Source organism: Oryzias melastigma, linkage group LG11 (genome assembly GCF_002922805.2).
Source record: "Oryzias melastigma strain HK-1 linkage group LG11, ASM292280v2, whole genome shotgun sequence".
NCBI lineage: Eukaryota > Metazoa > Chordata > Actinopteri > Beloniformes > Adrianichthyidae > Oryzias > Oryzias melastigma.
Genome location: NC_050522.1, coordinates 13,868,146 through 13,884,645, shown reverse-complemented (window position 1 = coordinate 13,884,645; position 16,500 = coordinate 13,868,146). Strand labels below are relative to the sequence as shown.

Below are 16,500 nucleotides of genomic sequence, written 5' to 3'. Positions count from 1 at the left end.
TTTAAGTGCTCTCACCGGCTGCTTTGGTTGCAAAACAGCTAAAAATGAAATATATATATACATTTACATACCTATTTTTAGGGTAAAAGTGTGGAAAAATGTCATAAGAGACCCAGTTAGCAGCTTCACATTAACATTATTTACCATGAATAAGCTCATGCCTTCCAAAAAAAATGTCCAGTCATAATTTTATTAAATTAATCAAAACTACAGTTTCCAGAGCCCCACCAACACTTCTCATTTGGTACCATTAAAAAATCCAAATGTTCTCCATAGATATCAAAATGAGTTGATTCAGTGATTTGTAGTGTTGGGAGATATTCAGGTTTAGAAATGTCCTCTGCAGAGGATAAACTTACATCCCAGATAAAAAGTATGAACAGGCAGAAGTATTAGAATTGTTGAAAATATAACATACTAGCATTAGTTAGATCTTTAATGCTTAACTGGATGAGCCTACATCCATGAAAAATGGACATTAAGAGAAATCTAAACAAAAATTATGAAAACAAGTATCTTTTTAATATCACTCTTGTTGGTATTTTTACAAAAGCAGCTTGAGTCAATCAACACGCCTGTAAAATCTCACTAGAACTATATTTCATCTGACAATGATCACAGTCAAATGAAAAGATAATATTTCATTTTCTTTCTTTCATTCAGAAACTGCCGTCTTTATTTGCAGTGGGTGGTTTATAGGTGCAACCTATAACATTATGGGATATTTGATTTGGTTTGATGTGAAAAAAGGGGAAAATAGTTACTTTCATTGCGAGGCAATACATGTGTCAATTAAACAAGGATCAGGTTTTCTTACGTTGATGAACAAATCATTAAATCACACTACAACCTCTGTTATAGAAATTCAACAGACAAATCTGACCTATATAAAATAAACTGGAACTAAAGTTATAAAGATTTGGATGAAATATAGTTCATCCAAAGTTGTTCATGAAGATATTTCCGACATGAAAAAATGTTCAAAAAACTTGTTTGTCCCAAAAATGTATTTTGGCACAAATGAAACATATTCTAATGGAAGTTTTTCTTTTATAAATCACTGTATTCTTATGTAAATTTTCTCCTTTTTTCTTTTGAAAACTTGTTATGTAACATTACTTAAAGTAGGTTTTAATTATTTAGTGAAGGCAGTGTAGAATTTAGGAAGTCATCTGTTTTGAGTAAGCAAAGACCTAATTAAATGTGCATAATCTCAAATTCAAGTCATTTTTAAATTGTAAAAAGTTATTGTCATTTATATGTACAATTTATGCATGATAACTATCTTGTCTTTTCATAGCTGAAGATAAAAATCTATTTGAAACCATAAAAGAGCATCATTTTGATTCTTTTTAATACAATTTTCTGTTGTCTACTTTATTTTTTTTACTGGTTTGTTGAGTATTTTTGAGTTCCAGTCTGCACCTATTCCCTTAATTATTTTTTTCTAAACTTGAATTTATTATGACATTTTAAAAAGTGCCATTGGAATTAGTTTCTCAGAATAAAATAGTGACTTTCTTTAAGAAAAAATAACGGGTTTGAAGTGAACTATTTCAAGAAGCCATAAAACAGATATGGCCAGTTAAACAGAAGTGACTGTTTAACTATTTAATTTTTACCCATTTTAAATGCGTTTCAAACGAGCGATATTCAAAATTTCGTGCTCTCTGGCGCAGAACCTTTATTTTTGGTTTAGTGTGTTTAGCCGATCTTCTTTATGGGGAACACTGTGGTATAAAAAGGCCTCGCCGGAAACGGAACGGCCTCTTCTAGTGATCCAAGATGGCGGTGAGTATAGTCCACATCGTAACGTTCTGTGGGAACATGAACTCTCAGTTAAAATCCCCAATCATCTGCGTTGGTACGTCACTTTGACGGCCGCATACATTTCAGTCGAACAGTGTATATAATAAAGAAATAAAGTCGAGCTATTTTGTGTTAAATTCTTGGCATAAATGGAGTGTTTGTCAGATTTAACTGTGGATATGCTAATAGGCTAATGCTAGAAATGTCCGTGTCGTTTGTTTTCCCGTTTGTACACAGAAACATTTCTAGAATTGTCATAATAGTTGATGCCAGTACATCTTGACCCCTATTTGTTTTAAGGATTTTTTTTTAAATTAAGGACGCACTTTAAATGGATTGTAGAACTACTGTTAGATAGAGGGGATATGTACGGGCATGTCCACAGACCGGCGTGTGTTAACCCCACGCTGTCAGTGGGTGATAGGGGGCCAGCTACTTGATAGTGAGACGTATTTTTCAGCTTGGAGCGCCTTTTTAGCCTTACGTGGTTGTTGTATGGAGAAACTCAGCATGGCAATAAACAAGTGTAGCAGACTTTGCTACCTGAAGGTGTTTCAACAGTTTGTTTCAATCTACAGGAACAGGGTGAGAAGAAGGAGAACCCTATGAAGGAGCTCCGCATCCGCAAGCTCTGCCTGAACATCTGCGTGGGTGAGAGTGGTGACAGACTGACCAGAGCTGCCAAAGTGCTGGAGCAGCTCACAGGACAGACGCCCGTCTTCTCCAAAGGTTTGTGCTGTCAAATGAGTTGATGGTGAAGGTTTTAAGGTGAAGCTGGGTTTTACCTGAGCATTATTTATTTTATTTTTTTTTCTGTTTCAGCCCGCTATACTGTGAGATCATTTGGTATCCGCAGAAATGAAAAGATCGCTGTCCACTGCACCGTCCGGGGAGCTAAAGCAGAGGAGATCCTGGAGAAAGGATTGAAGGTGTGCACCTCATCGGGAAAATGAATTGTTGAAGCCTTAAAGCTAATATCAAACCACATTTAGCCACATCAAGAGTAGATTTTCTTTCAATTGCAGATTAGCCCCCATCTGTCTTTGTAGCTAATCGTTCCTTAAAAAGCAAAGGATATTAATTGAAGGTGATTTAAAGGGGATGTGGAAGCCACTTTTTTCAACTGAAAAATATTAAATATGTTGCTGTTTCTGAATTATGTTTAGACGTATGGTACCCAAAAAAGCGTGCTGCACCTCAATATTTAGTAAATGGACAAGTGGGTGTCATAAGAGGCAAAAAGGTTCTGAACTAAATTTTGTTTGGAACACAACAGTTGTTTTATTTAGTTGAGATTATATTAATTTAGGTGTGATTGTGTGTGTTTTCTTTTTTTATTGAAAATAAAAAACTATTGAAATAGTTTTTACTTAGATTAATGATGCCTCCATTTTTGCATCACTGTTCTCAAATCAGCTTCTGTTTTTTTCCTTTTTCTTCAAAATAAAATACTGTATTCAGATTCTGTTGCTTTAAAGATCAAATTTATTAAAACTTAAATTATATTTAAAAAAAAGTTGTCCAAAAAACTTCTTGTTCTTTAAAAGTTTTTTGCCAAGTTCTTTTTTTTTTTCTTTAAGGGAGTATTTTTTTTTATTAATTTTAAATTACACTCTAGTATTGTTAACGGCCCTGTTGGATCATGTAGATCTCCTCTCTCTGATCTTCAGGTTCGTGAGTACGAGTTGAGAAAGAACAACTTCTCCGACACAGGAAACTTTGGCTTTGGCATCCAGGAACACATCGATCTGGGCATCAAGTACGACCCCAGCATTGGTATCTATGGTCTGGACTTCTATGTGGTTAGTTCATCTCCACTTCTTCATGCATCATCTTTTATCTTTTGCTGCTGAAATTGGTCTTCTTATATCATCCATTTGTTTTTTGACATTATTTTTGTAACAAATCTTTAACTTTAGAAGATCTTTTTCAGCATATATTGTACTTTTGAGCTCAAACTCAAAAGTTGCACTTTTACCTTCCTTGTCAGGTCCTCGGCAGGCCCGGCTTCAGCATCGCTGACAAGAAGCGCAAAAGAGGCCGCATTGGTTTCAAACATCGCATCCGTAAAGAGGAGGCCATGCGCTGGTTTCAGCAGAAAGTGAGTGCTGAATGTTTCTACAACACGGGGGTTCAAAAACCTGAACACTTAATGTGGCCAATTCTGAGTTTTGCTGGTTAAACTGTGAGTTTTGGAACATGACCTCAATTCACAAACTGATTTTCAACAAATTTACTTGAGTTCCTACTGTTTTTGAAACATAGTAAACGTCATAAACTTTATTACTGGATTCAACTGGAAATACCTTTTGAAGCTAATTGAAAGTGCTTTCTTTCTGCATGAAGGCTACTGATTTTATATTATTCTTTTATCAGTTTAGAATTGGGGGGGGGGAAAAGAAATACAGTGAAGTAGGAACATTTTTAGATTGTTAGTTGTTTTCTCTAGTGTCTCGCTTAGTGTTTTTCTCAATGTTGGTGGAGATTTGAGATATTTTAGCATAAAACTTCAGATAGAGTGACAAATCTGCTTATATTTCGTTGAACTTCCTTCCTATTTAATGTTTCTTGTAAATCACACAAATTGTTTCCATCATCGGATCTGTGGATACAAAAAATGTACTTTTAGTTTTTGAGTTTATATTTATATATTCAGAAAATGTCTCATTTTTACACCAAACGTAAAACTTTTTCTTTTTCTTTTCAGTACGATGGCATCATTCTCCCTGGCAAGTAAAGGAAATCCTCTTGATCTTGTTTGTAACAAAGTAATAAAATTATAAAAAACAACAAAACAGATTCTCCTGTTTTTATTGGAACATGTGTGACAGTAAACGGAAAATGTTTTTAGCCTCTGAGTTCAAAGAACAATTCAGAAAAAAACCCAAAATCTGACTTGAGGTATTGCACCAGTGTGTATTGGCAAAGCAAAGACTTTTCTTTTCTTTTTTTAAAGTATCAACTAGACCTGCTGGGTTCTTGTGCATGGCCCGTTTAACCTGCTTTTAAATTCAAACAAACTTGTTTGGAAGAGGCTTTAAGTGTTTAATTGAAAACTTTATTGCTTAATAAGACTTTTACAAATAATTCCTTATTCCCAGTAGTGTAAGCACATTTTCTACTGTATTTTATAAATTTGCTACTGACCTGAATCAGTTTCTAATTTCAAATTATCAGGTTGTTCACCTTTTCTACCACAAGGTGGCAGCATTACACAACATTTGTATCACTGCACTAGTCAATAAAAACTGGAAATGAGGATCCCTGACAAACGCACCTTTCCATTGTTTTCATATTATTTCTGATCTAAATTTTTTGATCCGTTGAAATATTCTTTAAAAAAATCTACGTCTTCTACATGTAACAATAAACCACCAAAGTCTTTAAAATTATTTTTTATTCTTTGAACAGCTCTCATATGGAAAGAACAGCACACAAATCAAGTTTTAAGGAGATTGTCTTTATTAAATTTCAATGAAATTTCACATTTAAAGTTCAAATACAGATAATTATTAATTCAAGTGAGAAATATAAACCTCCAAAGATCATAATAGATAACAGCTTTTTACTCCTCACAGCTTGGAGTCTCACTGGCTACTAATTTTCTCTTAATTTTCTTATTTTTTTTATCATAAATTAAACTCTTGTTTATATTCAGTTTTTGTGTCCTTCCAACACAATTAGCATTTAAAATAATCTAAATACACATGCTTTTCAGTAACTTTTACCACCTTAGTGCGACTTTATTTCACATTTAACCCTCAGTGGTCGTTCCTGACAGGCCTGAACTGAACTCTTGGGAACTTTTCAAGTTTGCTTTAAGAGGATTTATTGCAGGTTTTTGTTACTAACTGGCTCATTTGCTGCAGCAGTTACACACTGCCTCACACTGGCTCATTCATGCTCCTCACAGCCGCCGTCGATGCGTTTGTTTGTACACAGGCTCACAGATCATCCGTTTCTGTCTTTCCATCGTCCTTGCTTCACCTTCACCTGCTCAACTCGTCTTTCCATCCACCTTTACCCCCTCTGGTTCTGTTCTTTCTAAATCCTCCACTCGGGACCAAAGAAACTTAATAAATATTTAACACAATATAAAATGACTTTATTATAAATACTAACTCAGCAGTGAAGTGTTTAATGATCCTGCTTGATACTACTTTAATTTTTTTACTGGATAAAAAAAAGAAACGAAATAAAACAGAAGTTTTGTTTTGCCTCATTTTGACATAAGGACCCACTCTGGTTCACTTTCAGTGGTCTTCTAATGATAATTATGCAATTTTTAGCCAAAATATTAAAAACTTGTCTTGTTTTCCAGGACAGTTTCTGCAAAGCAGCATTAGTTTAACAGAAATTGGTGAGGAGCAGCCCCGCCCCCTTCGCCATTGAGGTCAGAGCAGGGACCTTTACATCTTTTTCAAACTGCATTTTTCATCTGCTCCTGATTCACAATGATTTGAATAAAGAAATACTCATGAATACAATTTTTAACATTAATTTTGTTAAGATTTGTCTTCCATCATGAGTTAAAAATACAATTTTCTTCGGAGTGGGTTTTTAGCAGCCTAAAAGGTCAAAGTTGAACCCTCCTGTTGTCACACATTCTGGTTCTTAAAGGGTCGATTTTAGCTTCTGTAGAAAAATGAAAATGGGATTCCCCTTTTCCACATTTTGGACCATTTTTGATTGAAGGGGTCAGGGGTCACTGGCAGAGGAAATGTTCTGGTGATCCAGATGTTGCCTGATGCTTCTCCTGTGTTTTCATGCACTTTGGACCTGTACTGGGGCCTTGCTGTTCTCTCTGCTCCGGTTCTTTCCGGCAGGGCTCTGCTCCTCGTGTCCCGGGGTGTTGCGGTGCTGCTGCCGGCGTGGTGCGTGGCGGGGTGGCAGCGTCAGGGCGCAGCAGGAGACTCCTACTGTTGGCTCCGGCAGATCCTCCCCCTTCGACCAGCTATCTGTGGCCGGGTCGTACTTCTGCACGGCCGCCTTGTAGCGTTTCTCGGCCTCGTTCCAGCCTCCCAGCAGGTACAGCTTCTCGGCCAGCGGGGACAGGCCCGCGGTGCTCACGCCCAAGGGCAGCGGTGCCGCCCGGCTCCACGCCCCACTCTCAGGGCTGAAAACTTCCACTGACAGCACATCGATCCGCTCTCCACCTGGCCCGAGCTGGCTTCCTCCCACTACGTACACCTTCCCACCCAGGGTGGCGGAGCAGTGCCAGCCGCGGGGTGTCTCCATGGGGGTTTTCTCGCTCCAGGTATCGGTCTCCACGTTGTAGCACGAGGCAGAGCGGGAGTAGGCACAGCTGATGTAGCCGCCGGTCACCAGGATGTCTCCAGAGGGCAGGGTGGCACTGGAGTGGCAGCAGCGGGGCACTTCCATGGGGGCGCGCATCTGCCAGGTGTTGGAGGAGGGCAGGTAGCTCTCGGTGGTGGCCAACAAGCCCTCGACGTTACGGCCGCCGATGGCGTACAGGCGACCACCGCTGGCTGCCAGGGAGAAGTGGGTGCGTCGCTGACGCATGCTGGCCAGGTGGAGCCAGGTGTTGAAGCGGGGGTCGTATCTGCAGAAAGCAGTTTCAAACACTTCAGATTCATGTAGGTATTATGTTTAAAAGGAATTCATCCATTAAAGTTAAAATCATACATTTTTTCTGAGTATGAAGACCCACATTAGTGGTTTAACCCTAAAATGTGGCTCTGCTGCTAAATATTGGCGCCCAGGGGCGGACTTACCATTAGGAAAAGGCTGGGGTCCCCAACACTTTTAGGGCCCCCGAGCTGAAGACTTAAAATAATTGTCATGACCATCATTTTTTGACTCTGTCATAATGATAATAATTAAAAAAATCACTGAGATGGCATAATCATGTGAAAGTGCTTTATCCTCCCCCGTAAACCTGAAGTAATGGAATATTCCACCAACGGCAGGTTAGCTACCGCAGAGACTCTTCAAGAGTTTGAAAAGAAAAATAATGAAAAAGCAAAAAGTGTGTTCAAAAAGTGCAGATTAAAAAAAAAAAACAAAACAAGGAAATGAAGAACAAAATCAAAGGAACTGAAAAAGAATATAAAAAAGCTAAGACAGAAAGAGAAGAAATGCGAATCGAGGAGCAGAAAACTGTCATTTTGAGAAAACAAAATTAGTTGACGCCACTTCATAGGGTATTGTTTTGTTCTGTCACTTAAGTATTTTTTTGCCTTTTACCTTCTTTAGTAAAACCTGACAAAAAAAAAAAATGTCACAGACAATTTTACCCTGGGTAAGGATTTTAAAAATAAAATATACAACTACTGGAGAGGGCCCCATCCCTGGGCCCCCAAACTGCTAGAGCCACCACTGGTGCCAGCCTATAACCACCAGAAGCATTGACTGAGACACTGGATCTCCATTTACAGCCTTTGGTATGACCCAACTGTGAACTGTGGACTTAAACCCCCATTCTCACAGTCTCAGAATGGACATTTATCCACTAGGCCACCAAACTGCTAATACATTGATTGGATTTGACCAATCTATCTCCACAATTGACTTCATAGGGAGACTGATTTAGAGGAAAAGTCCTCCTCAGACTGTTGGTCTGGACACTTCTAAAGTATCTACGGAGATCAAGCAGAAATGATTTTTTTTTTAGGGTTCACAGGACTTTCCTGTAATTTGTTCTGTACAGATCACCCTGTAAAACACCCTCAGTACCCACATTCAGGTCTAATTTGACTTCCTGTTTGTAATAAAGCTGCTCCTATCAGATTCCACACCTGCTGAGTGTGCTGACGGCGTGCTTGGCCTGGTTCCGGGCGTCGTTCTGGTCCTCTCCTCCAGCAACATACAGGAAGCCGTCCATCACCGCCACACACTGGTTGAAGCTCTTCGCCGGCAGCTGGGTCAGGTGGCGCCAGGTTGCTCCACTGTCACGAGGGTCCCTCCACAGAACCTGGACAGCAGGACTTCTTGTCTTTCTAAGGTTTCAGGGTTAACAAGTTGCGAGTTGGGAGCACTGACCTCCCGGCTGAGAGCCCTCTCTGTGAGAGACGGGCGTCCTCCGATGGTCAGCAGAGTCTGCTGGGCCCCCCGGACCTGCGTGCGCCTGGACTGCAGGGTGTTCTGCTGGTAGGGCAGCAGGTGGTAGTTCATGGCGTCCACCAGCAGGCGGTGGCACTGGGGGTCCAGCATCATGCGGGGCACTGGCTGGATCTGGCTCACCAGCTCGCTGGCTGGGATGGTCTCGAAGCGGATGTGGGACAGAAGGTCAGAGGCGTGAGCCTGGCGAGAGGCGTTAAAGTCCAGCCACTTCATGGTGAGCTGGAGGAGGAGCAGAAGATTGAATTGGCCCGTTATGTTTGAGTTCAACACAGAAGGGAGAATCTTCACATTTATCATCATGTTGCAGTTTTGATCTCGTTATTTTGATTTATATGTAGCAATTCCACCAAAATCTGTACGTTTCTTGTTAAAGTTTTGGTAAAATTTCAGATGCTGATTTTTCAACAGCCTCTCATTTGATGCTGGACTTCTCTCGGCTCCTCAGCTGCTGTTTTATTTTAGTTCTGAAGTTGTGTATTAATAAACAGGCTTCCTTGCCGCATGCAGCAGAGTTATATTTGGAAGTCTCTTTTTTTTATCTTAAGTATGAAACTTGACTGTAATGTTTGACCTCTGACCTGGAAAGCCGTGACCTCTGACGGTAACACCAGCGCGTCGTCCTGCAGGAAAGCGGAGATCTGCTCCAGGGTCAGTTGCATGAAGAGCGGCGTCTCTGAGAACGGCACAAAGTTCTCAAGGACGAAGCGGCGGGCGGCGTCGCACACGGGCAGCAGGCCGTAGGCGGCAGCGATGTTCCAGATGTAGACGCAGGTCTGGACGTTGAGCTCCGCCAGCAGGAAGTCCATGCACATCTTGAGGAGTTGAGGGATCTGCAGCGCGGTGGCGGCAGAGACGGTGCAGCCAATGGTGTAAAGGGACATATGGACGCGGCCCAAGTAGGCAAAAGTGATGACATTGGCAAGACCTGCACAGGGAATGAAGATAAAAACACCAAATCTCATATTTGTACTCTATTAGATCAAATTAAACCCTTAAAAATTACGATTTCCTGGATTATATTGTCTCACAGCTAAACTGTTTCTGATGAACATTACAAACTTCTTTCATATTTCTAAGTGAAAAAACTTTTAATACTTTTTTAAAATTTACTCATTCTATTTTTGAGTTTCTTCCACATATTTCATAGTCTTCTAAATTTGGATCCTCTGCATACCTTCCTTTTTATGAGCTGGAAGACTTCTGGGCCTTCAAGGAAGTTTGAAAAGCATTATAGACATTTACCATTTCTCCATGGTATAAAACTATTCGGGCAGATTGGCCCTCAAAGGATTCAAAGGTTGAGCAGAATTTGAACAGTTTGACTAATCTGATTTAGAAAAGAGCAATACCTCTTGTAAGTAGAGTAAAAAAAACATGGGTTCTTAAACAGCTAGTTACTTCTTCTGTAATCAAGTCAATCAAACCTATGACTGTATATGAAGGACTGGACTGAGTGACCTCTCCCTCCTGATGTTCCAAACAGGAAGTATCTGCTGGCTCCAATAAGCCAAAATTGCATAAATTTCTATAGAGAAATAAACAGCTATTACTCAGTCATTATATTTTTCAGAATAACTATTTTTGTTCCAATAAAGTATAAAAGTATGTGGTCAAACGTTAAATGCTCAAAATGTTTACCTGACAGGTTTCTACCGAACCCACTTTTAAGTGGTGTAACCATCAAACAAGCTCACTCCTGATTGGAGAGAGTGGTTGCCATAAGAGTATTGTCATCTGGCTCCAACATGGCGACATCCATATTGCAAAAAAATGGCGACTGCTTTGACTTCGTTTCGTTGGAGCCGGAAGTAAGGCATTTCTCCCCCCTGACCTCCGGAACATCTGTTTTCTGATTTTATTAAGATGTCAATTTATTTATTGTGTTTTTAACATTTTCTTAAAGTGATTATATTGTATTTTACTTTTTAATTTGTACAGTGTCCTTGAGTGTTTTGAAACACGCTTTTGAATAAAGTGCATTATTATGATTATTATTTTATCTGTGACATTACACTCACTCTGTCCAGTTCTCATATATAGTCAATGGATTAATCGGATCACCCTTTATGTTAAGTGTTGTGTTTTAACCCCCCAAAAAAACAAAACTTTGGTTCTTTCCTGTCATTAATGTGAGCTGAACGCACCCAGAGGTGAGAGAGAGGGGAGTTCCAGACGCTTCATTCCAGGGTCTTTAGCCAGAATCTCTCTAAAGTACTGGCTAATGGAGGAAATGACCAGTTTGTGCACGTCGAAGGCCTTGGTCTTACAGGCCAGCTCCAGATCAGTCAGGAACCTGTGAAAAGAAGCACATCAACATGTCTCAAACAGCTGTTGGCATGATTGTGAACATCCCAGAATCCTTTGGGTTTCACAAAATAATACCAAGTTGGACTTTCTGTTAAATTGGGATTTTCTATTTTAAATTAAGATAATTTGTGTTCCTCAATTTTTTTTTCACTTTCCTGCAGAAAATAGTTTAGTATCACTCTGGTATCAGTGGTGTTTGTCAAAGCTCACTTCTCCTGGCGCATCTTGCTGAGCTCCTCCAGCAGTGCGTTGCCGTGCAGAGGCCGCGTGAGCTCGCTGCCCAGGCCGAAGCCCCTCTCGCCGGGCTTGATGGCGGGCGGCGGCAGCTGCAGGTTCAGGCTGTTCAGCTGTGCGATGTCCAGGGCCGCCATCTGCTCAATCTTCTTCACGCCGCTCTCAACCACCACCACGCCGTCACCACGGCTCTCCACCTTCAAGGGGATGGAGCTGGTCTCCACGGGAACCTGAGTGATGGTGTCTTCGGCGGCCTTCTTTGGGCGAGGGGCCTTCTTCTTTGGGGCCATGCTTGAAGATCCTTTTTGTCTTATTTTTTTATTTTTTTTTATCTCCGGTTGCTTTAGTTTTGGTAGAGTGGAAGGACGACAGTGTGGTTTTCACAACACACAGCACCTAAAAAAAGAGAAAAGACTCAGTTTGAAATATAGAACCTAACATTGTCGGAAAACTGATCCATTTTATACACAAGGGAACCTATTTTATTTTAGCTGAAATTTTACCTTTTTCATATTTCCCCAATGTTAGAATGGTTTAGCCTTTTTGTTTTTATTTTATTTTGCATAAAAATGTAAAAGATCACATGAAAGGAAAGATTTTTTTCTGCTGTAAATCACAAATCAATTATAATATGCAAGAAGATGCTTTCATATTGAAAAAAAGTTTGTGTGACTTCCTAAAATTTAATTCTAAAAGACAATATTCCAACACAACCTGCAAAACAACAATGGAATTAAACTAGTTGATTTCCTTTCTCACAAACTATGCAACACCTCATCCAGTTATGTTGCTGGAAATGCAGCACATTATTTCCTATAAATTTTAGTTGTGAACAGAGTTTTTGGATGCTTGAAACAATCAGAAATAAAAAAAAAGAAACATTTAAAATAAAAATTATTTGTCTTAAATCACAATAATTAAATGTAAGTCAGTGAAATAACACATATTGACATACACAAGGCTAACAGCTGACAATTTTGTTTTTTGCCACCTTTCTACGAACAGAAATGACAATTTTAACTGCCTGTCTAAATCTGCGTTTTCATTTTTAGTTCCTGCTGTGAGAGTCTCACTGTAGATATTCACAGCGCTAACTGAGGACTGTTTTCTGAGTAGGACAGAATCAGAGGAGGACGGATTGGTCCCTATGGGCTGGTTGCTGTGACTGACAGGTGCAGGTGTCCTCCTGACGGACCGGAGAGGAGCTGGAGGGTCAGGTTTGGGCTTTGCAATGCAGTTCTTTTACCTGCAGCAGACCAGGGACAGCGGCTAGAGCTAAAGCTACAGTTAAAACAAAGTAAATGAAGGAAAAAAACAAGGATAAGATATGCTTGAACTGAAAAACCTCTCTGTTAAAAGTGCCAGGGATCCTGAATGCAGAGATAGACATTAGTTTGAAGGAAAGATCTGTAGATATTCTCCGTCACTCAAAAAAAAAAAAAAAAAAATTATTTTATGTTTTTGTGTCCATAAACCCATTCATTTATAAAATGTAGCAAATAAACATTTACAATAATTTAATTAGATCTATTTTTTGTTATTTGACTTTTCAAAACCGTACATACAAGCTCCTTTCAAAATAAAATACACCCTGTGTCAAATAAGAGCCTTCTGCTGAAACAGATTTACTTGAATTAAAAATGCAAGAAAGCCAAATCAACATGACATTTTTTGGTTATTATGGTGCACAGTCTTTCTCATTTTACTATCTAAAATACAAATAACAACACTGGAGTAAAAGACAATTTCCTTAAAAATCTATTTATTACATGAGAATGCAATTAAATTCTCCGAAAAGCAGCTATTTTTAACACTATTTTGCAGCAGAGAATATGTTTTAAGCTGACAATAGATCAGTTTTTGTGGTTATGTTACTCAATGAGTCTGTGATCGGCCTCCGTAGCAACCTCAGTATGTCAGAAGTACCCATAAAAAAACATGATGTCAGCCCAGCTCTATCATATCAAATTCCTTTTGACATCACATATGTTGCATTTTCCTTTTTTTGTCAGTAAAATCTTCATTGGATTATCACCACAGGAAGGTTGTAATTGTGTCTCGGCAGTGTGAACTATGTCAAAAACATCTGCCTGCTCGTTTAACCAACGAGTTTCTGCTTGTAGGCAGAAAAAAATAAACCCCTCTGAGGTGATTTGCCCCTTCAGCTGCTCTTTAAATAGCATGTACCGGTTCTGTGGTCGGCAGGCTTCCAGCTCAGGCAGAGCTGGCTGGTACACAGGAAAGAACAGGGCAAATCCACAGCTGTTGTTGGTGTCAAATGAAGCTGCTCCAGTTAGACTGCATTGCGTTGTTGCAATCCCTCTTGAAACAGTTGAAACACCAACGTCTGCCTGGTAGAACCTCAGACTCTGCCGCACGAATAGATCAAATGAAAAAATCAAAGATCCAAGAAATTAAACGGATTTTTTTTTTTAATCAGAGTTTGAAAATTGAAAAGATGTTTACTTGATGATGACTATCTTTTATCATTTCAACTTATTTTTTTTCTAAAATATTCTTCTTATTTCTTAACAAAAATTTGAAGAAAGAATTAACTTTTTCCTTCAGTTCCAAATCTGGATCATTTACTTTGTACAACTATTTGTCTTCTGTCTCCCTCATACTGACTACAATACTGATTCAATCATTTTTCTTCTCCAATAAAGCAAACGGGATAATCTGAAGTTTGCAAATTAGTTTTATCTCAGTCAAATTTCCGATGTTTAATTTTTTTGTTCAAGTAAGCAAAACAGACGTGATCTTAATTCAAATTTAAGGCCTTGTAACACAACAATGTGCTTAGACTTTACTGATTTTGCATGCTAGTTGTCTTTAAGAACAAAAAATGACTTTAGTATAAAAAAACTCTAAAATACCTATATTTGAATCTGTAAAAGTTTATTTTTCAAGATTCAAAGATTCAAGCTCTAAGTGCAATGACATTTTTACTTTGTTGTCTACCCTGTGCAGACATAAACAAATACACAAAAAACAGAAAAAAATAAATTGTAGTAAGTAAAGGTGTAACACAAAACAGACAAAAAAAACAGAGTATGCAATAAGTTTAAATGAAAACAACAATAACAATAAAACAAATTTTATCATCAAATTAAATTGCCTTGTAGCATCACAGGTGCTGCTTGAGCAAGGCACTTGTGATAGCCAAAATTTAAATGTCCTAATTTACCAAAAGACGTAGGAACACAGTCTGATATAAAATTATCAAATATTTCCGAAGTTCAAAGTTGGTTCAAAAACCAAATGGTTGCTAAAAAAACCCTGGATGATAAAAGCAGCAAAAGTTGTTTATCTACGTTTAATCTCACATTATGTTAAACAAAACTCTTGTGTTTAAAGTTAAAATGTAAACCATGAAGTAATACAAAGAATTTGTGCTGATAAAATGCTGATTTGAAAAACAGGATCTGAAGTAGAATATCAGAAAACAAAGAAGAGAAATCTCTAAAATGTGTATAAAAAAGGCAGAAAGTGTTCATAATTCAGAGAGACGAGCATCAGAATGAGCATTTTTGTGCTTAAACAAAGACTACACTTGTTTTTAGAAGATCCTGGGACTGTTGACACTATCATTTTAAAGTTCACCAGAACCAAGTATTTAAATGCCCGTTTTGTTCAAAATTTGACTGTTTCAAGCAGTAAAAAGGGGAAGAATAAACAACTTTTAAAAATCTGGACCATCAGAATCTTTCATTTCACTCAATAAAATGTTTCAGAAAGCGTCAAACAAACCTCTGGCACATAGATCTATTTTTTACCGCTTTTGCCCCTGAAAATGAACCTGAACACATCTGTGGATAATCTCGATTAGATCAACAGATGGTCTCGAGTTAGACATCAAACATGGCAACGCAGTGATTCAGAGGCTCGAAAATAATCTTAGCTCTTCAGTGATCGGCCGCCAGAAATATCTGGTACCAAAGTCAAAGCAGGGAGCAGCTGTTCTCCCGCCCACCCGTCGGAAATCCTCCATCTTCATCACCAAACACACCCACCTCTGATTTTTGGAAAGTAAAAACACAGAAAAATTTACCCAGTACTTTGGAACTATAAGAAACTACCAAAGTAAAACATAAAACTAATTTAATAAGGATGCAAAGTGAAGCATCTATAAGAATAAGCTCTGGTTATTTCATTAATTATTTATAATAATAGTGTTTCTCATCAAAAAGAAAAAAATTGAGTCACACAGAAGGATATTACATCAATTTTAGTCACTTTCAACTTCATTTTTCTTGTTTTTTTTCACCAGCTCTCAACATCTTCAAAAATTATCTATCCATGTGAATCAGTGTTGATCTACTTTCTGGGAATTGGTTTGTTAAATTGCAGGTTAGGTGTCAAAACCAGCTTAAAACTGCAGAAAATATGTCTTATCTGGTCAAAGATAATACAAAGGAAATAAATGTTACAAATTATGAGCGATAAATTAGGCATTTGTCTTTATGAATGTAGAAAACTTCTTGAATAATGTATATATTACTTTAATCTTAATGTTTTTGTGCTTATTTGAAGATAAGCTTTGATTTTACTTCTGATAGAAAATGCAGATTAATGTAATAAAGGTATAACATATTAAATGAGTTCTAAACAAAAAAAAGCATAAAGTTTGTTACTGTTAGGACAATTAGTGTTGTCTCTCTCAACACGAAATTTTTGTTTTCTAAGGAAAACTTGACATATATTCAAAAAGGAACTGAAAACATTTGCAAAAACAGTTTTTGTGCATCCAGATGATTCATTTTCACTCCCATCAGGTCCAAAAAGAGGCTGTGAGATAGTGGAGCCATCACACTACTGCACTTTGATTTAAAAAAAAATATTTTAGAGAGGTTTCCCCTAATTTATCTTTACATACGAGTCCTGTAAATCAGCACATGTATTGGTTGGCAGTTTCAAAAGCTGAGGGTAACATCTTCTCAGAATAACATTTAGAGGGAATCAAACCCTTCCATTTTTTTTATATTGGCTAAATTTAATTCAATATCAAATATAATAAAACCTTAGTCAATGTATTTTTTTACTATTTAACCTGTGCTAAAATGTTTT

The 16,500-nt window shown here is 38.2% G+C and overlaps 2 protein-coding genes across 2 annotated transcripts in view; one reads left to right on the top strand and one right to left on the bottom strand.

Annotated features, from left to right (window-relative positions):
• Nucleotides 1–1,682: 1,682 nt before the first annotated feature.
• On the top strand, nt 1,683–4,604 carry rpl11 (ribosomal protein L11). Its single transcript, XM_024258906.2, has 6 exons — nt 1,683–1,791; nt 2,388–2,538; nt 2,632–2,738; nt 3,480–3,611; nt 3,800–3,910; nt 4,517–4,604. The coding sequence occupies exons 1-6, from the start codon at nt 1,786–1,788 to the stop codon at nt 4,544–4,546; spliced, it is 537 nt and encodes a 178-aa protein (XP_024114674.1). The 5' UTR covers nt 1,683–1,785; the 3' UTR covers nt 4,547–4,604.
• A 644-nt stretch (nt 4,605–5,248) lies between these two features.
• klhl43 (kelch-like family member 43) overlaps nt 5,249–16,500 on the bottom strand; it is an 11,895-nt gene continuing 643 nt past the window's right edge. The window contains exons 2-7 of the mRNA XM_024298594.2: nt 11,410–11,829; nt 11,037–11,185; nt 9,471–9,817; nt 8,812–9,111; nt 8,568–8,743; nt 5,249–7,372 (exon numbers count right to left, since the gene is read on the bottom strand). Of these exons, the coding sequence (XP_024154362.1) occupies nt 6,574–7,372; nt 8,568–8,743; nt 8,812–9,111; nt 9,471–9,817; nt 11,037–11,185; nt 11,410–11,723 (2,085 nt within the window). The 5' untranslated portion in view covers nt 11,724–11,829 and the 3' untranslated portion in view covers nt 5,249–6,573. The remainder of the gene's footprint in view (nt 7,373–8,567; nt 8,744–8,811; nt 9,112–9,470; nt 9,818–11,036; nt 11,186–11,409; nt 11,830–16,500) is intronic.

Bases quoted from the DNA above. Each gene is read 5' to 3' on its own strand.
- rpl11 (XM_024258906.2), top strand. The intron at 2,739-3,479 runs GTGTGCACCTCA...TCTGATCTTCAG, and splicing joins TCCTGGAGAAAGGATTGAAG to GTTCGTGAGTACGAGTTGAG. The intron at 3,911-4,516 runs GTGAGTGCTGAA...TTTTCTTTTCAG, and splicing joins TGCGCTGGTTTCAGCAGAAA to TACGATGGCATCATTCTCCC.